The sequence below is a fragment of the Epinephelus moara genome, chromosome 7 (genome assembly GCF_006386435.1).
Source record: "Epinephelus moara isolate mb chromosome 7, YSFRI_EMoa_1.0, whole genome shotgun sequence".
Taxonomy (NCBI): Eukaryota; Metazoa; Chordata; class Actinopteri; order Perciformes; family Serranidae; genus Epinephelus; species Epinephelus moara.
This window is the reverse complement of record NC_065512.1, coordinates 4713814-4741496: the sequence shown is the minus strand read 5'-3', so window position 1 is coordinate 4741496 and position 27683 is coordinate 4713814. Positions and strand designations below refer to the sequence as shown.

The window sequence follows — 27683 nt, the reverse complement described above, 5'->3', positions numbered from 1 at the left end:
TATAAACCATCAGGAAATGTTTCTGCTAAAGAGCTAAATGGCCAAAGAAAAATAATCTTATCTCATATAACAAATTTGTTTGGGTCTCACTGCCTCATTACTTTAGCTCTTTGTTTACTTTCCTCACTTCTATTTCTCTTCTTATGGGCTGAACTGAGCTGACAATCAGAGTGATTTCACTCACTGACAGGCTCCCTCATCACCAATGCCAATTCAACACCCTGAATCGGCTGGGAAAAAAAGCCAATGAGGTCCAACGATGCAGGACACACCTCAAAGACTAGGGCGTCAGACGCTCGATGATGGCTCAAAATTAACTGTCGGCCGATCATTGGCTTGGTGCGTTACGGCCTTTGTTGTGTTGGCACACGGGTGAAATTCTGCAGGCTCACCACTAGATGCCACTAAATCCTACAGACTGGGCTTTTCAGTAAAAGTGCAAACAACAAAGTAAAAATACTCAAGTAAAAGCCCTGCATTTATAACCCTACTGCAGAGAAGTAGTCTCACGTAGCCCTTTCTTGCACTGTGCCATCACTGGGGAAAAGCCTTGCTGTGCTCATCATAATCCCACACAATGGTTGAAAAACACTCTCGGTTGTTAGTACTTCTTTCTGTCTTTAAACCTACGACACAATTGTCCTGTGTAGCGCTAAGCCCAGGATGCAGCAAGGGTGCCCTTGCAAAAGAGGCATGTATAGCTGCAGACACATTCCGTTTGAAGCCTGCAAGACACGCTCCTCAAACTGCGGCCACCTCCGGTACAAGACAAACCCTGATACAATGCAACGTGGTATATTCCACTTTATAATCGACTTTATTCATTTACTTTTTTCATTATACATAATTCACTTTATAGTAACAGATGTAACCCCTAACCCTAACCGCCTCTCTTTTAACCTCACTTAACATTTTATTCCGGGTTTTTGTTTCCTAGACTAAGGGGCAAAGTGGGTTGATCATGTAGGTATGGTGAGTGAATCATGTAGCTAGTGCGTGGATCTCGTAGCTGCTCCAGTGGCAATTACTTACTCGTCACAAAATAGTGTCGGGAGGGAACTTGCTTTGGTGGAACATTTTGCACATGGGGAGGCGAGCATAAAAATGGCTGAATGCCTGCAAAAGTTAGCACCACCATTTTCAACAAAGTGGTTGAAGGAATAAAAAGAGGGTGGCTGTGTTCACACGGTCCAACAAGTTTCCAACCACCAGTAAGAAACTTTGTATTTTGATGCAAAGAAGCAAAACGACAAGCGGCTCCAGCTCTTACTGCTGTTGTACGACTCTATATACAGTTAGCTAGTTTAGTCCAGTGTGTGTGTGTGTGTGTGTGTGTCTTACCTCTGCGATGTACTTTTATACTTCTGCCTGTAAACAAAAAGAAAAAATAGATCAGTCACTCATCAGAAACTCACTGTGTTCAGGTGTGTGTGTGTGTGTTTTTAGACAGTGGCTACATTCAGTATTGCAGGTCACATGATGCACACTGGCCCAAAATAACCCTTTCCCTCAAACACAATCAGCACAGGACGATGAACACATTTTTTCTCTGACTGTCACAAACACCACGTGATGACTCTTTCTCTGATCACAAATAGATCCATTCAGTCCAATTAAAATTCTGGGAGAGTCATATCATTAAGTCAGCCGGCTTCCCAGGGGAGGCTTTAATGTTCCCCTGCAGAACAGGTATCCACTTCTATTAGCCCTAATGTTCACTTTGAGGTGCTGCAGACCCCAGGCTCTCTTTAACACCTCCAAAAATATAGTTAACATTGTTTTATCAGATTGATACTTAATGACTTTTACTAATTTCTCATTAGAGATTAGAAAATTTGCAAAGCTGATATTAATGAAGCAGCACGACTCCTCCAAAAACTGTGATACACACACTTGCACCCATTCAATCAGCCACAACATTAAAACCACCGACAGGTGAAATTAATAATGTTGATCATCTCATTACAGAGCAATGTTCTGATGAGAAACCTTTGGTTCTGGCATTTATGTGGATGCCACTTGACACGTACCACCCACCCAAACACCGTTGCAGACCAAGTACACCCCCTCATGGCAACAGCACTCCCTGATGGCAGTGCCCCCCCAGCAGAACAATGCATCATACCACACTGATAAAACTATCCAGGAATGGTGTGAGGAACGTGACAAAGACCTCAAGGCATCGACCTGGCATCAAAAGTCCCCAGATCCCAATCCAATCGAGCAAACGTGGGAAGTGCCAGTACCAAAGGGCCAAGTACGATCCATGAAAAAAGTATGAAAAGTTGAAACTAATTTGCCGTAGTAACAAATTAGTAAAAAATTATTTCACTGCTGGAAAGATGGACTTTTAATTATACTAGGATGTGTATGCAGCAGAAAGACACAAATACTTGTGAAATTGGTGCAATATGACCAGAGAAAACAGAGAAAAAGGACTGTGGCATTAATTTTCATAAGAGAGGTATAAAACCTACAACTACCATAATGCATTGCACTACACTGGACCAATAAATGCTCCCACTAGTGAGTCATTAAATGTGTACAGATGGTATTACAGTTAAACAGTGAGCAAACATGTTTCTAAAAACATTTGAGGCGGAAATAGTTCATTCAGTAACAGAATCTTGGTTTATATTTGATCAGCTCAACATCTGATCTCCATTTTATCAGCCTCCATTTTCACTGTGAGAGAAACAGTATGGTGCCCTCTTCATGTTCACAAACTCTAGCTATTACAGCTAAACACGGCACTAAAATATATCTCAGAAACCCAGTCTCACTCTGAAGTTGTTGAAATCTGGCGCTTGGGCAGTGATTTTCAGGCCCTGACAAAAAAAGCTTTATCCTCTTCATGATACACAGCCGGTCGTGGTTGTAGTTTATGGTGCTCAGCGGCGTCAGAGGGAAATGTGGTGGGACGAGAATGAAAGTTTAGGTGGCAAAAGTCCGAGTGGGGCGGGTGGGAGTGGGAATGGATGGGTCCAACAAACACAGGCTTTCACCTGGGAGAATGGTGTTTGTGTCCCGTGAGATTATAAACCAAACCCTGGTCTTTTTTCCTAAACCCAACCACGTACGTTAATCGTTGGAGGAATAAAACATCGATTCGCGTTGTTGTACCGATGTAGTGCGCTTATTTTGAAAAAGACAGAAATTGTGTGAAAGTGTATTTTAAAAGAAGACAATGCATGTAACAGGCTGAAGTTGACACGGCGTCCCAGAACGTCAACAACCAACACATTCAGGGTACCTTGCACGTCGCATCTTGACATAGACGGTCCATGACTAAACGTCGATATGTGACAAGGTCAGAGTGGGAATGTGCTGCTGGAAACATTTTAGGCAAGAAATAGGCAGTGCAGTATGATAATCTTGATTTAGAATTGATCAGCACTGCCTCATTTTACCGCGTGATCGAATGTCAGTCGGAGTTTGAGACGGAGAGAGAGCTGATTTGTCTCTTAATCTGCTTCTATACCCTCAGGACCATGGTGGCGGCTTAGGTGGCAGTCAGTGCAAAATTACAGAAATAAATGTTAAATGGACATACACTTGTATAGCACCTTTCTAGTCTGGGAAGTGTACAAGGTGCCGCCTGCTACTCAGTAACCATTAAAATGCGCTTACACACTGATGGAACAGCCACCAGGAGTAATTAGGGGTTCAGTATCCTGCCCAAGGATACTTCGACATGCCAACTGGTGGAGCTGGGGATCTAAATGCCAATCGACAGTTACTGGACGACCCGCTCTACCTCCTGAGCCACAGTCGCTGTACAGCCAAATACAGCCTGTAGTTCAGGCAACAGCCCAGGAGAGCCAAAACTCATTACACCAGGGAGGGGGCATATCTAGGCACTGGTAAGATGGAGGGAAGTTTATCGCAGTTCATTTACACGAACTACCCACATTGTTTTGACACAAAGCTGGAAAATCAGCAAATTATCCTTTTTATGGTCCTTTCTCTAATTCGTCACCTTCATTAAATGCAGAGGCCCAGTTAGTAGCAAAATGAAAGGTTACCCTTTAAAACTGTCTGCTCTTTAGGTTTAAATAAGGTCAGAGGAAAAGAACATTAACGGGAAACGATGGTTGCAATTACTGTTTTTTTACATGCACAGGAGGGACACTGAGAGCCCTCAAACAATAAGAATATAAAACCAAAGTCAACTAAACAAAGAGGTAATACAAGCATCAAGGTCACGGCTCACTGCTAAACCCATTACAAGGATTGGACAAAAGAAAAAGTCCCTCCTGTATGTAAATACATCCCCCAGAGGCTGATGACGAGGGTCTGAACGCTCCATTTGGTCTGAAATGAGCCAATCACAGCCCTGGAATCTGACCCTGAAGGCTAATCACAGCTCTAACAAGTCTCAGCTCTGAAAGGTGGCAGCAGCAGGAACCTGTTATTTCACGGTCGATCGGTAATTGTACGCTGGCCCGCGTGGGCGGATCGGCACTGAATTACAAAGTGGGGTACAGCGGGGGGAGCAGCGGCTGGCTGCAGCCTGCATTGTGTTTTTGGTGGGAAAAAACAAAAGCATGCTGCAGTACCAACAGTGACAGGTGAGGACAGAGATAGTTTCTGGAGAATGACTCACCACTCTGTCATGACTTTTCCAGGCTGACGCCTTCACTGAGAGAATTTGCATTTTTTTTTCCCCTTCATGTGTTTTTGCTTTCTCTGCTTCCCTCTGTGCAGTGATACTTTCACCTCACACATTTTCTTCCCTGCGTCCTTGAGCATTATTAGCACTGAGCATGTAATGTATTCTTAGATGCATTATTTCTCTGCACGACTGTTTGTGTTGCACCACCGCAGGGTGCCTTTCGCGCTTTTTTAGTGGTTAACTCCATTTACACCGCCTACATCAAGACCAAGCGCCCTGGCCTGAAGAAAAAGAACAGCACCCATTAAAATGTAGCAGCCTGATAATAAACCAACTGCAGCACACACACACACACACACACACACACACACACAAATAAATATACATAAATTCATGAAAGCAACTTGTTTTCTGTTGTTTTGGAGTCAAACTTCAAGTTAAATATTAGTGTGAAAGCATTTGAACAGAAATAAAAATGCAGAGCAACAAACACATCCTAGTTTCTTGTGTTTCACTGCAGACGTTACGGCTCAGTTATACTCACTATCCATCGATTTCAAATGCTGTAAACATCACTGCCCTCATACTTCCATGTGTCCTTTATGCTGGCATAGATACAGCCAATGGATGGCACAAATGACAAACGAGGCAATAGAGAAGTTCTTAATGTTCAAAACATTCTCATCCCAAGTCGTCACATATCGCTGCTTTGTCAGTGCACTTTCATGTCTACACATTACACACTGGGTGTCCTTCTGTGTCTGCTGTTGACGTGGTGCTACCCGTGCCAGGTCATCGACAAAAGCACGTGGTTAGATTCAGAAAAAAAACGTTGTGGTTTGGCTCTACATTCATACGGGAAGCAAACATCCAGCTCCTGGGTGAAAGTCCGAGGATTGTTGGACCCATACACCATCACTCCCGCCTGCCCTATAGGCACTTTCCAGCTCCTTATATCACATAATTACTGCCAGCAGTTGGTCTGTGAGGCCATTGCATATATCACGACATGAGGTAGGAGAATTATTTTCACTATGTACTATAATATATTGCCAATTTGTTCTGGCATTGTTCAAATTTCTTCATCGTCTCCTACGGTCGTATCTCGCTTGAACTACGTTACACTGCCTCAACGATCTTCGGTGCTACTGCTCCATTTCATCCGTACTGTAACGGCTCATTTACGCCTCTTTTCCACTTACATATGTGACGGGTGTCCATAAACATACCCATGATACCTCTCGTGTCCCACGCAAGGAAGTGCATTTCTTTACCGATGGATAAAACCTGATAGAAACTACAAGTATTCATGGGGGAGAGGCTACTTTTGTCCTTTTTTGCCATCAAGTCATTTGGAATATGCACTTGGAATATTACAGGGACAGAAACAGAATCAACACAGGCAACGGGATTAAAGAAAATAGCCTGTTAGCCAGTTAGTAGCCTGTTAGCTAAGCTAGCACAGTGTTATACAGTCTATCCAAAATCCACCACAAAAGTTTTTTCTATCGCACTCGAGGCAAAGTCCAGACCAAAATATTACGGAGGGGAGGAGTTTTGCTGGCATTTCGGATATCACTTGCGGTTGCGTTGTCTCCGTACACATACGTAAGTGGAAATGAGGCGTTATGGTCAACGTTAGAGACGGAGACAGAGACGGACGGAGCCTTCTGTCCATATGCTGCATTCATTTTGTTCATATATGTGCACGTTCACTGAAAGCCTACAAATATGGATGAAACAGGACAGTACTGTCAGAGATCATGGAGGCAGTGTAGCGTAGTTCAAGCGAGATACGACAGTAAGAGACAACGAAGAAATCTAAATAATGGCGTAACAGAACAACTTGGTAATATATAATGATATATAGTGAAAATAGTTAAAAGAATTCTGTGTCCACATGTCAGGATGTATTTACTACGCTGGCTCCGTTTTAAATATTACAACCACCTCTACCGTCACCTCATTTTTTGTTGCTATCTATTGCCATTGATTGGCTGTATGTATGCCAACATAAAGAACCCATGGACGCATGAGGGCAGTGACATTTACAACATTTGAGACAGACATATCTTTTTCATATCTAAACGGAGAATAAATGAGCTGTAATCTTTCAGAAAACATGCACAAATACAGACGAAATGAACACAGTACGGACAGAAAGCTGTGTCTGTCTCCGTCTCAACTGGTCTCTACTGTGACCACTGTACAGGACGGACTGGTTTTGATAGGACCACAGTGGCTGTGGCTCTGTATGTTATCCAGAATTTCAGATGACTGGACAAAAAAACTAGTTACCTTGGATTTTATTCTGTTTTCTATTGTAGTCACTGAACTGTCTCAGCTGCTTTCTTTTCTATTTTACGCTCCACAAAACACTCTGATGAACTCTCCAGCGCACATTTTCTCTCTTTCACTTTTATTTTCCATCCTTCTGTCTCATTGTTTCATCCCAGCATTTCAAAAGGCTGATTAAAAAATACAATTAACAAACTAAAATGAAAAATAACAGTTTCAGAAAGAGACAGGAGCAAAACTCTGTGTAAAGCAATCAAGAAAAATAAAGAAATATCTGTCTCCTCTCGTCAGCAGAGAGTTTGCTGCATTGAGATGCTCTGCTGTTACCACGGAAACTAGAGAGGACGACAAAAAAACAAATCTGTACTCTTATTTGTTTTCCCAACAAACAGCACAAACCTCTGCTGTTTGTTTATCTGTATCAGCAGTTCATACCTATCAGGAGGAGTTAATACGATCAATGCGGAGATAAATAGAGACACCAGAGGGCACTTAGTGGTTCAAGATATGTTGGCCCCAGTCACACACACACACACACACACACACACACACACACACACACACACACACACACACACACACACACACACACACACACACACACACACAATATGCAGTGGATGATTCTGTGATAAGAATAAAGAGCTGAATCTTCTTATTTGTCAGTCAGATGTGTTTTCTTTTGCTGTTTGGTTGTTTTTGTCGAATTTCGGCTGCACTTTCATTCATTTGGATGGAAGAGAGAGCGCGCACACTCAAAATAGCACCACTTAACATCTCTGCGGATTTCATAGCAACAGAACATTCAGAAAAGTGGCAGCTTGCAGCACTCCTTGCCTGCAGGTGTGGCAGGTTTTAACTGTTACTGTCTCTGCCTGTAGGACAGGGCTGCGGATCAGAAACTGTTGAAAGCTGGCGTCGCAGTCAGACAAATTTAAACACTTTTGTTTTTGCTCCCTTTTTTCACAGGTTTAAGTTAAAGATCTGAGACTTTTTATGCACTCAGTGGATTTATTTCTCTCAGATTCTGGTCACAAATCTGCTCCTTTTCCAAGATGATCCATCCAGCTGACAGGTGCGACACATCAAGATGCCGATTAAACAGCATCATTACTGCACTGGTGTGCCTCGGGATGGTCGCAATAAAAGCCACTCTAGAATGTGCAGGTTGATTTTCAGATGATGAGCTTTACTTAGATTGTTTCTGGTGGTTTGAGCAGAAATGTTTAGGTTGTGCAAACAATTGCATCAGCTGTTCGGGTGGCTGGTCTCAGACAATATTGCAGGTGGAGACGGTGGATGTGGAGGTCCTGAGCTGGTGTGGTTATACGTGGTCTGCGGTTGACTGAATGTACTTAGGGCTGCCCTCTGATAGTCGACCAAACGTCAGTCACCAGAAAAGCCATTAGTTGCAAGATTCCATTGGCTTAGTGCTAGGAAGAAAAAGTGAAACTCTATTATGAGCTGCGCCTTGTCAAATAAATCCAAACCGATATGACCTGACCATTTGGGAATTTAATTTGAAAGTACAGACACAGGAAGTGTCCACGCTCAGCAGTCAGACAGGAGTCAGGTTAATTTCCAGGGCTGGTACCTGCGGTTATTCCACAGGCTAGTTAATAACATGTCGGGCAGGAAATCCAAAGTGTGGGATCATTTTGAGAAGGTGAAGGACGAACCCAAGGTGATATGTAAACTCATCTTCATTGGTCGACTACAAACATGACGTATCATCTGAAACATGGAAGTAGCTACATGCCCATTAGCCCACAGCGTCATTTTGTAGATTCTCTCCTCATGTGTTATGTCTGCTTTTACTTCCTGTCTTTGTGTGTTTTCCCGCCTGTTTTCTGTCACACCTGTCTTGTTAGTCCTTCCCTGTTCCCAGAGTCTTCCCTTCACACCTGTTCTGTATTAGTCCTGTTTGCTCCACCTTAGTGTTCCCCTCCACACCCTTGTTGTAAGCCAATCCCCATCCTCCAGCTGTGTCTCATTCTTGTGATTAGTTTTCTGTGTATATATACCTGTGTGTTCCTTGTCAGTTTGTCTGTGTTCATCCCCATGTTCTTGTTGTCATCCCCTGTGCCGTTACCTGCCTGGTGTCTTGTGTACTTTGTGGATGTCTTCCCTGAGTTCATCGTATTATCCCAGTTGGCTTTCAGTTTAGCTTTCAGTGACCTGCCTGTTTCAGATGTTTTTTATCAGCTTTATTAAAGCTCTCTTTTTGTTAAACGTTCAATCTGCCTGCTGCTCTGCATTTGGGTCCTTCCTGAGCTGATACGACAGGCTGATGGTGGTGAAATGAACACTCACTTCAGAGAGGCAACAGCTCTGGTGGACATTCCTGCAGTCAGCCTGCTAATGGCACGCTCCCTCAGAACTAGAGACATCTGTGGCATCGTGCTGTGTGATCAAACTGCACATTTTAGTGTCTTTTCTCCTGATCTAAATCTGGAAACGGTTCAGACTTTGACTGAATTTAACTTAGACAAGCTTCTTAATTTGACACAGATTCATAGAAATGTTTGGCACATTTTGTCAAAGGCAAAAAGCATGTTTAAATCAACCCAACAAAAACAATATTGTTCCTGTGTCAGTACTGATAGCAACATACTGTTATGTCACTGATATTAAAAAGATGTGATATGCGGCCCTGCTGTAGGAGGCAACATGTCTTCATCTGTCAGTCACTCTGTCCTGACAGAGTGTGAAGTCTGATAAATGCCCTCAAGTGATGTCATTTGTGACAGCGTCAGTTGAGGACTAAAATTTTGAAAGGCAAAAAAAATCTGAAGGCGTTGAGTTAGAAAGATGTGAGCTTAGCTGAGCTCATCTCTGTTGCAGGATACGTTAGCTACCAATGAGCAAAACACACCAAATGCCTGGTTCACACTACACAATATTAGCCCGATTCTTGGCCGATGCAGCGACGTACGGTGGCGGCCTGGATCGTGAACGACAGAGTGTGTCGTACGCAATAATCCATTGTTTCATCTCGTGTAGTGTGTCATGTCTGTCGGCCAAGTCACCGCACAATTTAATGACTCTACAGTCGCATAATGTGACATAGTGACTATCGAACAGACAGAAATGTCGTGTAGTGTGCACCAGGCATAAGTGTCTGCGGTCAGGTTGCATTGTGGGCAATGTAGGCGCCAGGTTTTGACAAGGAAAAGGAATGTGTGGAATAAAGTGATATATCTGATTCTTCTGCAATGACTTTGAACCTTGTTTTTCTTTTCTTTTCTTTTTTTAAAAGCTGTCTCTTAATGTCGTAATGTCGCCTGTGATAGGAGACTTTGGCCAATCACAGGTTGTTTCAGAGAGAGGACATTCCTATTTACTGTAATACAAATGCAGACGCGCGTTCATGACCCTTCAGATGGTGAAAGCCTGATTCAGGGGTGGAGAATTCTACAGAGAAAGTTGCTATTCCAGCATTGGCAATAACTGCCTACACTGCAAAGCGACCCCAAAAAGGAAGACGGACTTATCAAAAAGAGTCTGACAATCAACAAAATAAAACACATGTCAGCATCGGTGAGGTGTTTCAGAGATGGAGAGAGCCGGAGCAAGAAGCTCATGGCTGCCAGTTTCTGTTTCTGTTTCTGTAGCTATTGTTAGCTTGAGCCTCAAATCACAGTGTGTCCTCCGCCTCACTCCCCGCCGCAACAGACCACCTCACTGGGAGGAGAGTGGGCAACAGTTTGAGTGACTTAACCCCCAGTCAGCGGCCGCAGCAACCTGAATCCAGCTAGCTCAAACCCCAGCTCCGGGGGACCGGACAGCTCAGACTCCCTGCTGGATTAGGAAACTTTCTGTTGCTGCTGTTACACAGCTTAGATCAGCTTCTGCTGCTGGCAACCAGTCTGCTGTGACACCCAGCGCTGGGGGGTTTGTGCCAGCAGAATTCAAGAAACTATAGCTGCAAACTGAAGGTCTATTTGCGGAGCTACTTCCGGCTCTTCTCCAGGGTGGGGAGCAAGGCGGAGGGACGGTGAGGTAGCTAGCAGCTAATTCTTGTTTCATATGTGATCTGATAAACAGAGAAAGGAGCAAGGAGGGGCTGAGCGAATGTGCTGCAGGCAATAAGATTAAGTAAATCAATGTATGGGCAACACTGGGGAACTGTTTGAAGCAGGTGCATATGCCTGTGGTCGTCTGGTGGGAGGGGCTTAAGACAGAGAGTGGAGAGCTGCAGGAGAAAGGTGTATTTTCAAGGTTGCCACTTCTTTGCCTTTTCCAGATGTAGACCTACCCCAGCTTTAAGTCGCCAGTTCAGTAGCTGATCTTCTGTATTGACTTCTGCATTCTTATTTTTACACCTTCAGTGTCTCATTGAATCACTGCTGACAGATAACACGTTCACTTGCCAATGTTTATTACAGGAATTGGCAAAATCAGACACTTCTCTTGGCTTCAACTTCTTCAACCAACACACCAACTTCTGCTGGTAAATCTTTCACTGTGTTGCCAGCTAGTTACTAATACAAGATGCTGTATAGCGAGTCAGGTCTGTTAAACACAACAGGAATTGCCAAGGGGCCTAAATTTGTGTTTGTGTGTGTTTTATGGAAATAACACATTTCATTTCACCGCTGCCACTGATGCGAGACACTTTCATTAAATCAACATTGCTGGTGACTTTTTTTCTGCCGTAACGTGACGAATGAGACGACGGTGATGTGCAAAGTGACAAACTATTACATTAAAAGATGTAAATATAGAAATACATATCTGTGAGTTACAGGAGTTATATATGAAAGGATACAGCATGCACTGCATTTGAAAATATGTTCATTTCATTCATCTGATGTTCAGGATCTTAACAGAAATATCAGATGCTTGTGATCTGAAGAGCGTCCGCCTGTGGACCGATGAGTCATGGTTCAGCTAACAAGGATGAGGATGAGGGCTCTCATGTGGTCGAGGGCTTCGCATTTTCCAAAAAGGACCAGCGTTACGAATACATGTGAAACTCATATTTTCACGTGTTAAATATTATATACCTCATGTGAAAGGCACCATATGGCCAAAAGTATTTGGACAGGTGGACACACAAGCACATAATTGATACTTGAACATTCCAAAAATAAAACTATGATCGTGAACCTGCTGCTCTAACAGCCTCCACTCTTCAGTCTTTCCACCACATGTTGAACCTGCTGCAGATTTGCTCCCATTCAGATTCAAGAGCATTAATGAGGTCCAATACTTATGCTGGGTGATCAGGTCTGGCTCACAGTCTATGCTTCAGTTCCTCCTAAAGGTGTTAGATAAGGCAGAGGTCAGGGTTCTGCACAGACAAGTCAAGCTCCACACCAAACTGGAGGAACTATTTCTTTATGGAGCTGAGTTGTGCACGGAGGCATTGTCACGTTGAAACAGGAAAGAGACCAAGAACACTAAAATGTCATTGTATGCCGCAGCATTAAAAACTACTGCACACATTTAGTCAGTCTGATTCATGATGGACAGTTTAAAATCGATGCAGCAGAGCCTGAGATTTCATCTCTGTTAGTCTGTACATTCGTCTTCCCTGTCAGAACCTGGCGCCCACATTAAAGCTACAGTTGGTAACTTTTATAAAAATAATATAATATAATAATATGTCATATTTGCTGAAACTGTCACAGTATCCACACAGAATGAGACGGATACCTGTGAAAAAAACCAGCTTCCTCCCCCTCCACCTCTTCGTGCTTCTAATGGCATTTGCTAGAGTCTACCATGGCTAAACAAAAACGCCTAATCAGAGGTGGGGAGTCTCTGACGCAGCTGTCAGTCATGTCAATCACTGCTCATAAACTGCAGTCAAACTGTCAAATTAGGCAGCGCTGATCGAATATGAATCAGGATTCTTTTACTTCCTATTTCTGACCTCAAATGTTCTCAGAAACATATTTTAGTGACAGTTTGGCTGTGAATAAGTTCAGTCAGGAACACTCTCATCATAGATTTAACCATTTATTGCAACAAATGGAAATACAGTAGTGTTTGGCACTGAGGGCTCCGCTCTTGAGGTGCACCTTGGATCAGACAAGCAGCATAGGTATACAAGATTGGGCCCAAGCAAATACCATTTTGACCTTCGAGACATGTTAGGACTCTGAATTAGAAAGGTGGGGGCTGGGGTGGTGGAGGTAAAGATTTACTGGTAGCAGCAGCAGCGGTGTGGCAGTATGAAGCCGGAATTCAACTGGATGCGGAACGGCTACACTGGTTATCCGCTGCGTGCTCCGCCATCCACCAACACCCACCGGCTGCGTTTGCTGTGCAGAGCGGTGCAGCTCCGCCGGACAGCGGGAGTCACGAGAACCGACGAGATCTCAAGAAATTCACGCATAATCGCGCGATATAACAAGATGTAGTTTCTATAAACAGAACCACAAAACCAGAGGAGTAGTAGGAAGACATCTGGGTGCACCTCCATGATTAACATCTCCTCGTCCATGGTGTCAACAGGGTGAAATGACGTCTGAAAACCTCTGACCTGTTGACTTCAGGCCTGCCTCTGCTCATTATGTAGTTTTCAAGGTGTAGTGCAGGGAAATATGATCCGCCGTGAACATTTATTTAGTATTTTGAAAATTAACTGGATGTTTTATTTTGTTTCTGTGCACGACTTCCTGCCCCGCACGATCTGCTCTGTGCTGAATTGCTGCGTTGTGCTCCGGTGTCCAGCAAAAACAGAAGTCCTGCGTATCTGTTGTGGAGGGCTCCAGAGCGCCACAGCTGTGACGGAGCTGGAACACAGCACAGCCGCAGCCGGTGGAAACACACACATTGACTAGAATTGAAACGTATTTGGGTGGAATTTGGGGGTTAGTGTGGCAGCGATCAATGAGTAGGAATTTAATGGACCACCTTGTGTGAGAATGGGCTGTGAGTCAGCTGATCACAGCTGGGGCGTATGACTTCCATGTCCTGCATGAGGTAATGCAAAGCTTCATAAACATGGTCACTCACTTTACAGCTAAACAGTACACTAAAATATGTTTCTGAAAACATATTAGGCGAGAAATAAGAAATGCAGTAACAGAAACTGGATTCTTATTTGATCTGCGCCGCCTAGTTTGACAGTTTGACTGAATTTCATGAGCAGTGACCGACGTGTTTTAGTACAAACATGACGAGGAGACAGAGGAACCACTTTTTTTTTTTTTTACAAATGATCTGCTTTATGGAGTACCGCAGGCTGTTGTCATGCACTGTTCATACGCTTTCCTACAAAAAGTAACGCACCAGGATTTGTAATTATCCCACGTAGTGATGAGCCAGTAACTGGCGTATAACCCACATATTTGGGAAGGCTGCGACCACGTGACCAATGTGCTGACAAGAGTGAAGAAGGGAGCACTACAAGAAGGAGACAGCTGGGGTGGTGGATGGGTCAAAAAAGAAGGACTTTATCCAGGAGACCGGTGTTTGGAACAGTGTGAACTTAAAGAGAACTTTGAATCATTTTGAGGTGCATCGTCACCATGTTTCTTTTCCTAAACCTAACCACAGTAACTTTACCTGAATTGTGTAACTTAACGTTAATGTCATTCGTAGGGCAGTAATAAAAAGGCACATAACTTGTAAACGGAAACACACACACACACACACACACACACACACACACACACACATACACATGTACCCTTTCATAACGCATGAGCTGGTTGCAGCAAGGCATCATTGGACCACAGAGTGTTTGTGAGGTCGTGTGAGTCAAAGCATGAACACATGGATGGATGCTTGTATGTGATTGCAGCTGTTTTAAATTCCTGCCTGCTCCCAATCAGCTCCCAAGATGCCAAACTACTCCTTTAATCTCATGATCAGCTGTGATGCTTTTACTACATGATGTAATTCCTGCTCTCATCAGTCTCCATTAAAGGGATAGTTCAAATTTTAAAGTGGGGTTGTATGAGGTACTTATCCATAGTCAGTGTATTACCTCCAGTACATTTCTGTCAGCACGCCCCCCGTTTGGAGAAGCAGGCTGGAGTCTGACACCTAAGCTAAGCAATGTACTGCAGTGGATGGAAGCAGCAGCGAAACATATTTTAGCCACCTAAAAAAATCAATATGGGTTTAAGTGTACGCTATATTTAGAATATCGTAACTGCTTTATCTTTCCGTCAGACAGCCCATTTTCACGGGGTAGACCAACTTATTCTCACTCCCAACTCGTCACATATCGCTGCTCAGTCAGTGGACTTTCGCATCTACATATGACGCATTACGTACGTGTCAATTTATGCCTTGTGTCTTTTCAAAATACACTTCCTTTTTCACAGAGCATGCACAATTTCTGCTTGTTAGATGCATACTGGGTTTTTCAAAATAAACTTACAATGTTGGTAAAACACCTAGTTTTACATTTCTTTCCATGTGCAAGAAAAACACGTGGTTAGGTTTAAAAACAAACATAATGGTTTGCCCCAACATTCATACAAGAAGCAAACACTGGGCTCCTGGGTGAAAGTCCAGTGTTTGTTGCATCTATCCACCGCCCCTCCTGCCTGCCCTATAAGGACCTTCCAGCTCGTAAAGTTGCGTTGTCCTGCTGCATTTCAAGCTAACACTGTCTGGCAGCGTTATAAACTGATGCTGCTCAGTGGTGTTTCATACTGCCATGAAAGGATGGCTTTTTTGTCTGTGTCTGACCAAGTGGCAGTATTTCAGAACAGGTTGGGAGGACATGAACAGCTTCAGTTCCCCATCTATGCTCTCGTCAAAGCCACCAGACCCCATTGAGAAAAACAGTAATTTTAGCTCGCTGAACACAGGAGCTGCTGGTCTACTGCTGCTTCGATCAGTTCGTTAATTTGTGTCACTGTGTGCCTTTGGTGAATCTGACCTAACCGTTTGAAACTCCAAAGTCACACAATAACACAAATGAAATAACTGATGGAGGCAGCAGTAGACCAGCAGCTCCTGTGTTCAGCAATGTTAAATCACTGTTTTTCTCAATGGAGTCTGGCTTTGAAGTACAGAAGTGTATTGCATTCCCTTGACAAATAAAAAAAGCCCTGTTTTTCATGGTATTTTTTTTTGGATCAGTAAGGGTAAGGCATGTAATTAGTTACACACAGGGTATGATAATCTAGCTATGTTTTCGACTGCATCCTTAACCTGTTACTAACCTAACCTGTTACATTGAGCGATAGGCCTACACTAGAAGGATGCAGTGGAAAACATAGCTAGATAATCATACCCTGTCTGTAACTAATTACGTGCCTTACCCTTATTGATCCCGTAGTTGAAATTGTCTAGGAGCAGGAGCACAGATGCAAAATACATCCATGAGCAGGAGTCACCATGGATGCAGGGGTCACTTGCAGGTGCCAGGTGGGAGCTTCTCGCGAGATTTTTAAGTATCTCGTCTCCTCGTTCAGGAAAAAAATTACCATGAAAAACAGAAAAAAATTACCACAAAAAAAAACACTCCACAGCAGTACATTGATACGCTTCCACATCAGACTCCAGCCTGCTTCTCCAAACTGGGGACGTGCTGACTTACATCTACTGTTTTTAATACACTATCTACGGATACGTACCTCATACAACCCCACTCCAAAATATCTGAACTATCCCTTTAAAGCCATGTATGTCCCCCAGTGTGTGTTGTGATGATGTAATGAGCGTGTAAACAGACACCTGAAACATCATCAGGACGTTAAATGGAGCATTTTTGACGCTCTGTTTGTCTCCCTCCTCTTCTTCTCTGCCTCCACTGTGCTTTCATCCTGTTCTCTCACTCTCTCCCTCCGTCTCTCGCTCCTCATCTATCTATCTTTGCAGAGAGTTTGCTGCATCGCAACGCTCTGCCGTTACCATAGCAACCATGGAGAACAAAAAATAAATAAATAAATAAAAAGGCGAGCAGCTTCACATCTGCTGCCGAAGCCTCGGACTCAGGCAGATGTGGTGATGCCGTTCCTGCTGCGATGTGAGCTTGTTAGCGTCCACGACTGAGAAAATATCTGACAGACAGACAGAGGGACAGACAGACAGAGGGACAGAGAGACAGACAGACAGACAGACAGACAGACAGACAGACAGACAGAGGAACGGGAAGCTGTGACCTCATCAAAAACACACACACACACACACACACACTGTCTCTCCCTTTCTCTCCCTCTTTTATGTTCAGTGATGTCGCATGCCCACGGGTTTTCACTCATTTTCTGTCATCCGTCTTCCCTCCATCCTCGGTCCGTGCCAACATCACCACGGCAACCACACTGATGCCGTCCCCGAGGCTGTCAGACTGATTCCAAAACTATCAGTGATCGATTCTCACGACACGATCACCGATTACTGATGGTGCTATTTCATCATTATCATCAACATTACATCATCTGTGTTTACTCACATCCCTCTGAGTCGAATCAGGACCTGGTTGTTGTGGTTCTGCTCCAGAGCGTCCTCAAAGTCCTGAATATGCTTCACCTCTGTTTGCTGCACCTCCTCAGTCTGCTGCACCTCCTCAGTCGGCACCTCTTCAATCTGCTGCTGCTTCTCCTCAGACTGCTGCTCCTCTTCAGTATGCTGCTGCTCCTCCGTCTGCTGATCCTCAGTCTGTGACATCTCCTCAGCCTGCACCTCCTCCTCCTGCCTCTGCTCCTCCTCCTCCTCCGTCTGCTGCAGCTCCTCAGTCTGCTGCTCCTCCTCCATTTGCTCCTGCTCAACCTGCTGCACCACCTCGTCCTGCTCCTGTTGCATCTCCTCCTCCTCCTGCTGCACCTCCTCAGTCTTCTGGTGCTCCGCAATCTGTGTCTCCTCCTGCACCTCCACAGCCTGCTGGTGCTCCTCACTCTGCACCTCCTCCTGCACCTGCAGCACCTCTTCTTCATTTTGCCCCTCCTCTTTCTGCGGCACCTCCTCAGACTCCACCTCCTCCTGCTCTACGTCCCGCTGGGGCATCTTCTCTTCCTGCACTCCCTCCTGTTGCTGCACCTCCTCACTTTGCTGCTGCATCTCCTGTTGCTGCACTTCCTCCTTCCCCTGCAGTTCTTGACCCTCAGCCTCCTGCACCTCCTCGGGCAGCTGCAATTCCTCCACCTCCTCGTTCATCTCAGCGTGGTGGAGGAGGAGAAGGAGGTGGGGTTCTTTAAGTGTTGGTATGAGTGTTCACAGAGCAGAGTTTGGTCTCTGTGAAGCGTCCGGACGTCTCTCAGACTGACAGAGTTGTGAAAACATCGACGCCGATGACAGCCGAGAGCGTTTGGGTTCAGTGGAACTTCATCCAACTTCCTGTGATGTCACAGGACAGCCCGGCCAATCCAAAATGATGACCTGTGATCTGATCCGTCAGGAGAAGCAGAGGGGTTAAAGGTCACAGGACAAAGTGTGGTGCTCTTTAAAAAAGTTGAAGAGCAGGAGGAGACTGACGGCGTCTCTCAGTCGATCACGCTGACGACTTCCTTCACAGCGAACAGTTGAGCTCTGCACTCCAGCACTGCGGCTGCAAAATGATCCAGCTCAGCTGTCCCAGAGCATCGCCGTAGCAACGCAAGAAGGAAGTCGACCAGCAATAAAGACAGGATGGAGTGAGAGAGAAAGAGAGAGAGGAGTGATGGAGGAGGACAAAGGAGAAGCAGAGAACATCGCAGAGCGTTTCCGTGGTAACTCAACAACGGTTGCTAAGAGTGATGGAATCCTGCAGCCGACAGACCTCCCTCCTCCCCCTCCTCCTTCTCCTCCTCCTCCTCTTCCTCACACCCTCTCAAATTCAAACGCACATAACTTTACGCTCCGCACAGACGCAAACAGCAAATCTCAATCTGTCCTCCCCTCGCTCACACGCTGCGTGCGAGTGTGTGTGTGTGTATGTGTGTGTGTGTGTGCAGGGCTGAGCTGTGTGTGTGCTGTGAGCCTGTGTGAGCATGTGTGTGTATGTGTGTGGTTTTTAGACAATGATGATGTAATGGGTCCTGAAAATGAGAGTCACAGAACCTCTCCAGTCAAGTGGCACGACCAGACAATCAATCGTCAGTCCTGCTGGCGCTCCCTAGAGGCCACAGTGGTCATTACACTCAGAACATGAATGTGTGGGACAGAAAAACACGCTTAGCGCTTCAGCAAGAGTAAACAAAAACAACAACAAAAAAAAAGGTTCATTTATACATTTAAATCTAAAGGGTTCGTCCTCTGGGAGTGCATTAAAGCGATGCTCCATGTTATCACATAAAGTTGAGGGAGTTGTGAGATGGACTAACAGATGGAGCGTCAAAATCGAAGCGCCAGAAGCGAGTGAGGTATCCTTACTTTTAGTTGCTGCTATATTTAAGCTCTAAAGACACTGGATACTACATTTCCCATAATGCAACTCAGTGGTGCCTTCTCCTAGACCCTCACTACCTCGCAAACGCTGTCTTTCAAACTCCAAGCCCTCAACTTGTGATCAAGGCTTTCAGTTTCTAAATCTGTACTTTGCAAGCTTCAGTTAAAGTAACCCTGAAGACATCACCACGACATCATCAGGGTTATTTTCTCACACTAGACAAAGCTCCTCCAGAGGTACAGAAGAAATAACACAACTGCTCTCACAAGCTGAGTAGGACTATTTATATATCGTCTGCCATTTGTGGAGCATATTCGATACTTCAGACTTTAAATTTTCAGCGGACTTTTCCTTTAAAAGAGAATCACCACACAAATAAACAGCAAACCTCCCCAGGTTAGAGCCTCATAAGTTTTTACTGCCTCGTGGAGGGAAGTGAGTGAAACACACCAACATTAAACCCAGACTGAGCTCTGCTCCTGCTCAGGCTGCCTTCCAGTGAGACACTTCAGCAGCTTGTGTTTGTTCACCTCCAGGACATCTTTGTCTTTTTTCGGCAGTAGCAGATGCTGCTGGAGCCAGAAAACACACCAAGAGTTGCTCATCCAGATCCACTGAGCAGGAGCAGTGTTAAATAAACCATAAAGCACTTTTAAAGTTTATTTGTTGTCACTTTGTAGTATTGTTACCATGGATATCTCCATCTGTGGGAGCTTTATTTTGATAGCCAGATCATCATCTTCCCAGCTCCAAACGTCTCTCTCTTTAAAGCCACACAACAATATTCAGACTGTCTTCAAGAATCACCACTAACCTCTACAGATGTACTTTTAATCAGTCCCATCAGGATGCTGCCATCGCAACAATTGACAGCCGATACCCGTGATTTATACACGACTGTGCAATTCTGTCCAATCAGCGCCCCTCCCTTGACACTATCTCTGTTTTTCATGAGACACTGATGCAAGACCAGAGCTCTGTGCCTCAGCAACACACACCAACATATCCTCTTAATACGGTTCATATGATATCCTACGAAAATGCGCACACAAAGTTTTGTATGTTCATTTTCCGTAACTGCTTATCCTGTCCTGGGTCACGGGGGGCTGGAGCCTATCCCAGCTGACATTAGGTGAGAGGCGGGGTTCACCCTGGACAGGTCACCAGACTATCACAGGGCTGACACAGAAGCCCTTTTTAGACAGGAGTTGTGCAAATTTACAGGAAAGCCCGATCAGTCTTCTTTCAGCATTGGCAGTATAAAAACAAAATCGGGGAGAGCAGCAAAATGCCGCCTGCCTACTTTTGTTTACACAGAATGCGCCTTTTTCGGGGCAATGGGGGGCGTGAGCAAGTAACAAAACGTGTAGCTCAGCGTGTGACGTAAACAGTGACGTGGGAGGGAAGCCACGGCTGATCAGTCCTTCGGCGATTCTCTCGTAAGTCGGCCCGTTCTTCACCGTCCCCGTCATCTGACGGTTAATGGCCTCTTCGTTTGCGAGGACAAGGAGGGCGCGCAATTCCTTGTCTCCCCAGTTGCTCATCTTTACAGTGTCTGTCAGGTTTGTGTTTCCCTCTTGCTACTAGCTGCTCACTAATTCCTGCTATCAGCTGTTTCCTGTTTATCCACCACCAGTGGGTCGCATGTGCAGCGTCATCAACAGCTCCTCCCACAAGTCTTCAACAGCCCCTCCCGTGGCTGACGGCCGCCTCGTTCTTTTTAAACTAAAAGGGTTCCGCCAATATGTCTACCCTACGAGGCGGAAAATTGGGGGCACTTTGGATCAACTCGCCAATCCAGCTCTGTGTGTCTAAAGGCTCGCAGCTTGCCGGCATAACGGCCCAACATTCGCCAAAAATCTGGCAGTGTAAAAGGGGCTATAGAGACAGACAACCATTCACACTCACATTCACACCTACGGACAGTTTAGAGTCACCAATTAACCTGCATGTCTTTGGACTGTGGGAGGAAGCTGGAGCACCTGGAGGAAACCCACGCTGACACGAGGGAGAACATGCAAACTCCACACAGAAGGGGTCAGTGCTAACCACTGCTAACACTGCTGTGTATGTTATCCCGCAAATTAGCACCACAAATGATGGTACGTCCTTAACGTAAAGTTGCGTCATTAACGTAAGGTCACGGAGGTTAGGTTTGGGATAAGACTCAAGGTAAAGCTAAAAGTTTACTCAGAGTTCACATGGTTCTCCTGGGGGAAGTCCTAGGAAAACCTACCAACAGTTTATGAGAACAATCTGCACACACACACTGAGAGGGCTAACGTGGCTAACATTACCCAACAGTGACAAACGAGTTTAACGACATTAAAGCCGTTTCAGTGTCAGTCTGAGACTTTTGGGATCATATAACAGCTCACTGTCGGATGTTAGCCGCTGCTGCTATTAGCTGCTATTAGCTATTAGCAACTCAATCAAATCAACACTGAAACTGTGAAAAGAATCATCCGCCCATCGCCAGACAGCAAGAGTTTTGAATCTTAAGTTCTTAAGTCTTTTACCAGGTCCTGGGGTTTTTCACAGCGCAGTGATTGGTGGGTTGCCTCCGGATGCTGCATCTGTTCCTGATTGGATGCTGCCGACTCATCGCCTTGATTGGCTGTAGAGAGTCACCTGATGGAGGAAGAGGAACGCAACACTGTTTTAAAAATATGAAACTGTTTTTCGGGCCATTGAGCTTTTCAACAGTTTCATAGATTCTGTGAGGTCCCTGGTGTGGACTGTTGATACTGATGGTACTGTCAAGAGTGAAACAGTAGAATAAAGGTCACAAAGTGCAGAGTCATTGGAAGATGGTGAGGTGATCTTATTCTTTTCTCCCTGACCACAACCTCCCCTCTCTTGTGACTCCACCTGCTCTTCAGAGGAATTTTCCACATAACTGTGACCCTCGCAAATTGCACGAGACGTCAGAGCTAAAAATAGACGAAGCTAAAAGAGACTGAAATTAAAAAGATCCACAGCAGATACTGGAACAGTCTGACAACAGGAAACGTATTTAGGTTTTAGTTTTACTTTACTGATTTTTGACTCAGTGTTGTGCTCTGAGTCAAATGACACTATGATCTATGATACATGATCTCTGTTTTTAGAGCATTTCATTACTTCCTGTCTAAACTTAATAGCTCGTATTAATGACACAGCTGAAGGAGAAGGTGATTATAAAATGGCTGCAGGAAAGAAAAGAGGACGAAACAAGACAGTAAAATGAGAGACAAAGAAAAAGCTGGATATAAAGGCTGTGTGGGAGGAAGTAAACGAGGAGGAGGGCTCGATTGCTAACATGCATTGATCAAAACTGAAGTCACGTTGTCAAAACTCCTCAGAAGTCTATGTGGGCCAAACTGTGAATCATTTTTCTTTGCTTTCACACAAAATGCATTCAGTGATCACATTTCTAAAAGTCCAAGAACTCTTTTCTCATTGATCTTCCACCACCTGCAGAAACATTGTGTATCTAGCACACGTTTCAATGACTGACACACTGTTTTCAAACAACATTTGAATGATGGAATGATGTTGATAGTTTTGTGCATTTCTGGAGTAAACATATCGAAATATATAGAAAATCTTTGCATAATGTTAAAATGAAATAATAATAGTTTCAAACACAACTGAGTGCAGTTTTAGCTGCGCCTGTCTTTAGTTTTTAGAGCATGACAATCTTCACAGTACTGTACAGTATGAGGGATCATGCTGTATCTGAAGAACACCTTTGAGGAATCTCTTTAAATTTGGCACAAACATCCACTTGGACTAAAGATGAACTGATTAGATTTTGGTGGTCAAAGGTCAGAGGTCACTATGACCTTGCATCAGTTTCACTCTGGTGAAAGCAACAACTTAAGAATGTCAAAGTTAATTTCTTCAAATTTGGCACAAACGTAACTTGGACTCAAAGATGAACTGCTCATATTTTGGTGGTCGAAGGTCAAGATCACTGTGACCTTGTGTCCGTCCCATTGTGCTGAAAGGGATATCTCGAACAACACTGAGTGAATTTCTTTTGATTTGGCACAAACATCCGCTTGGACTCAATCATGACTTTATTAGATTGTGGTGGTCAAAGGTCAGAGGTCACTGTGACCTTGCATCAGTCTCATTCTGATGAAAGCAACAACTTAAGAATGCCAAAGTTATTTTATTTTTATTTTTTTCAAATGTGGCACAAACGTAACTTGGACTCAAAAATGAACTACTCATATTTTGGTGGTCAAAGGTCAAGATCACTGTGACCTTGCATCCGTCCCATTGTGCTGAAAGGGATATCTCAAACAACACTGAGTGAATTTCTTTTGATTTGACACTTGGACTCAGCGTAAATTTATTAGATTGTGGTGGTTAAAGGTCAAGGTCACTGTGATCTTGCAGCCACCTCATTCTGGTGTAAGCAATNACACTGAGTGAATTTCTTTTGATTTGACACTTGGACTCAGCGTAAATTTATTAGATTGTGGTGGTTAAACCACCTTGTAGCCACCTCATTCTGGTGTCAGCAATAACTCAAGAAAGCCTTAAGTGAATGCCTTCGAATATGGCGCAAACATCTACTTGGACTCAACAATAAATTTTTTTAATTGTGGTGGTTAAAGGTCAAGGTCACTGTGATCTTGCAGCCACCTCATTCTGGTGTAAGCAATAACTCAAGAAAGCCTTAAGTGAATGTCTTCAAATATGGCAAGAATGTCCACTTTAATCAATTAATGACTAATTAGATGTTGGTGGTCAAAGGTCATGGGGACACTGTGACCTTGTGTCCACCCCTTTCTGCTAAAAGCAATATCTTAACAACACACTAAGTGAATTTCTTCAAATTTGGCACAAATGTCCACTTGGACTCAAGTGTGAACTGATTAGATTTTGGTGGTCAAAGGTCAGAGGTCACTGTGACCTTGCATCAGTTTCACTCTGGTGAAAGCAACAACTTAAGAATGCCAAAGTTAATTTCTTCAAATTTGGCACAAATGTAACTTGGACTCAAAGATGAACTGCTTATATTTTGGTGGTCAAAGGTCAAGGTTAATGTCACCTTGTGTCCATCCCATTGTGCTGAAAGCGATATCTCAACAATACTGTGTGAATTTCTTTTGATTTGGCACAAACATCCACTTGGACTCAACGATGAATTTATTAGATTGTGGCTCATTCTGGTGAAAGCATTAACTCAAGAAAGCCTTAAGTGAATGTCTTCAAATATGGCACAAATGTCAACTTTAATCAGTGAATGACTAATTAGATTTTGGTGGCCAAAGGTCAAGGGTCACTGTGACCTTGTGTCCATCCCATTCTGCTAAAAGCAATATCCCAATTCTTGTGAACATAATATCTCAAGAACGCCCTGAGGGAATTTCCCAAAATTTGGCACAAATGTTCACTTGCACTCAAAAAATGACTGATTAGATTTTCGTCATGGTCACTGTGACCTTGCGTCCATCTCATTCCTGTGAATGCAGTACCTCACTAATATCTCTATTGTTGACTCTGAAACTGTCATGGCTACAGGTGAGTCTGGACAGACATGGATGTAAACTGTAACTGCAGTTTGATTGGTTCGCATACAACCATGTTTGTTTGAGTTATTTTGCAGCCCTGGAATGTCAGGACTTTTTTTTCAACTTTTTGTGTTCTACGAGTAAACTATTGCGTGCAGAGATTACAGAAAAAGAGACTAGATAAGACCACGCTAAAGACCAGAAGAGACCAGAAGCAGCCGCTGTCTGATTGTTGAGTCTGGTTGTGTCCCTCATGTTAACAGCACACACACTTCTTTGTTGGTCAGACAAACATTCTGCAGTTTATAACTCTTCTGTCCTCAGACTTGTGACGTTAACAGTTGGATTAGCAGAGTGTGTTAATGTGTGTTACAGTCTGTGTGTGTCCATGTTGTTCAACAGAATGGCTCTTATGGTTGTAAACAAACCCTCATGGCAACAGCAGACTGTCTGATTGGTCATGTGGCTAATTGACTGTTAATTCGTTCTTCATAATCAGCACCGACACTGGAGAGACAATTAAAGATGACCACATGGGCAGCTGGAGGAGTGTGTGTATGAGTGTGTGTGTATGAGTGTGTGCATTTCCGTAATATATTCAGGTCTTTGTTAGTCAAAAGGCTTTAGAGGCAACAAGTACGATGACATCGGCAGAGCGGAGAGATTTATTTATAAACTCTGACAGAAGCCATAAAACCCACTATTTTTCATCAGTTTAATTAACTACATTTGAAAGATTCCCTTCAGACATGTTTCAGGAGACATTCATCTGCTTTGAATAATAACTTGTGGCTGATTTATTTTTTTCTACAAAAGGTTTAATTAACTAGAGAAAAACGATCTTGAAATTAAATTTGCTTATCCTTCATTTAGGACGGAGATATTGATCATTTCTGTAGTTTAACTTCAAGAAACAGAAACTCAAAGTCAGCTTTCAGTCAGCGTAGTCCACATTGGTCTCCAAACAAGTTGTAATGTCACAAAATCCTGCAGGTACACCTCATAAGAGACACAAGTATTTTAATTTTAACCACCACTGAATATTAAAATTCAGAGACCACTGAATTCATATAGTTGAAATATTTAAATCTAAATTTATTTGTTTTAAATTCACCTCTTTAAAATGAAAATATGATGATTTCAACAATTCAAGCTTCAGAATAAAAAAATAAATAAAATAAAATAAATTTACTTTTTTTGGATCTGAATTAAACCAAGTGAATTTATTATTATTATTATTATTATTATTATTATTTATTTTATTTCTTCTTCTTTTTTTTTGAAAGTCTGTGGAATTTGTGGATCTGAATTTGTGACCTCAGAAAATCAGCTTTTCAAATTGTAATCATGAAATTTCATATTTTAGCTTCAAAGAGGTAAATTCAGAACAAATAAATTCAGGAAATTGGTTTTCAAAGTTAAATATTTTAATGCTATGAATTCAGTGGCTGCTAAAAATTAAAGTACTATACGTCTCTTGTTCGCTTCCATATACACCCAGGAGTTAAACTGAGATTTAAGGTGGGCACAGAGAAACTTTAATCTGAATGTTGTTATAATTTAATGGAAAACACAATTTAAATACTTTAATTTTAAGATCAATTGATAGCACAACAATTTGTGAAAGCGTCTAATCTTTGACCCGTTTTATTTTATTGTACTTTTATTTAACCCGGACATCTTTAGAGATACATTATCTTCTTTCCAAAAAGACCAGCACTGAATAGGAACACTGTACTTTGTACTTACACACTGCTCACATGACAATATCAGAATGATGAGGTGATGAATAATGACAAGCACAGAGGAGATAGAGGAGTCCAGCCTCACTGCAACAGGAAGCTTTCATGATTTGAAGAACTTCTATTATTCAGGTATAAAGAGATAGGAAATGACTGTCTGACCTGTCACTGTCTGAACAGGAGACTCCTCATGTGGCGTCACCGTCACAACCACCATCTTCCTGTCCAGAGCAGAGCAGAAGGAGCCCATCGTCAGCAGAAACCACCAGAGCAGGAAGAGGACACTCCACACAGACGGAGGACTCTGTATTTCTGTGTTCTTTCACATGTTGGAGAGACATCTTCCTCCTGCTTCCATCCACATGCTGCTCAGCAGCTCTCAGTCTGTCTGAGTGTTGTTGTCTCCCTCTCGCTGCCTCTCTCGCTCTGTTCAGACTCAGAAGTGTTTCGAGGTCTCGTGCCCTTTAAGCAGGAGGTTGCAGCCATATAAAGAGGGTCAGTGTGTGTGTGGACTGTAGCAGCAGGATTTTACACCAGCTGCACATATGCAGTGATAATGGGAGCAGATCTACCATCTAAAATTCAAGGCAATTTTTGAAACAATGATTTCACACAGAAGTAACAAAAAAGCCTCTCGTTTCTAGTTGGCAGCCACTGATTCACAGACTGACATGACAACTAGTTTTGGCAATTTTAAAAGCTGTAGTTTGCTGGCTACTAAAGTGAACATTGAATGAATCCATGAATTGGTTTAAAACACAATCTGTGGCTGACTTTTTAAAGGAACACTTCACCTTTAAAATGATCCTGAGTATATCAATTACTCACCTCGTGTTATGTTGAATTTGTGAGGAAAACTCGTTCTTCTCTCTTCCCTTCAGAACCCAAAAACTGAGAAAATTCTCGATGGATTGAAGTCATTGGGGTCCACGTTTAGAATAGTAAAACACAAGAATAGCTGTGTTTTCGTTTCCTTAGACTGAAATGGGATTTGTACTTGTGCATGAGCTCTATGCACAGCCTACACCGTGTGTCACTCTGCAGTTACACCTCCAAAACACTAGTCGACAGCAGGATTTCTATGAAGTGCTGTAAAGTTTACATGATTCAAAACACACATTCAACATGGCTTAATGGCAACAATTTCAAACACAAGTACACAAATAATAACTCGCAGCATTCACAGACAAAGCACTTGTCTTTATCTGGACACATTTTCCCCACAAATACAACATGCT

General features: G+C 43.4%; 1 protein-coding gene across 1 annotated transcript in view; it reads right to left on the bottom strand.

Annotated features, from left to right (window-relative positions):
* pde1a (phosphodiesterase 1A, calmodulin-dependent) overlaps positions 1 to 18155 on the bottom strand; it is a 47135-nt gene extending 28980 nt beyond the window's left edge. The window contains exons 1-4 of the mRNA XM_050048749.1: positions 17867 to 18155; positions 17732 to 17803; positions 17283 to 17641; positions 1342 to 1368 (exon numbers count right to left, since the gene is read on the bottom strand). Of these exons, the coding sequence (XP_049904706.1) occupies positions 1342 to 1368; positions 17283 to 17641; positions 17732 to 17803; positions 17867 to 17983 (575 nt within the window). The 5' untranslated portion in view covers positions 17984 to 18155. The remainder of the gene's footprint in view (positions 1 to 1341; positions 1369 to 17282; positions 17642 to 17731; positions 17804 to 17866) is intronic.
* Positions 18156 to 27683: the final 9528 nt, after the last annotated feature.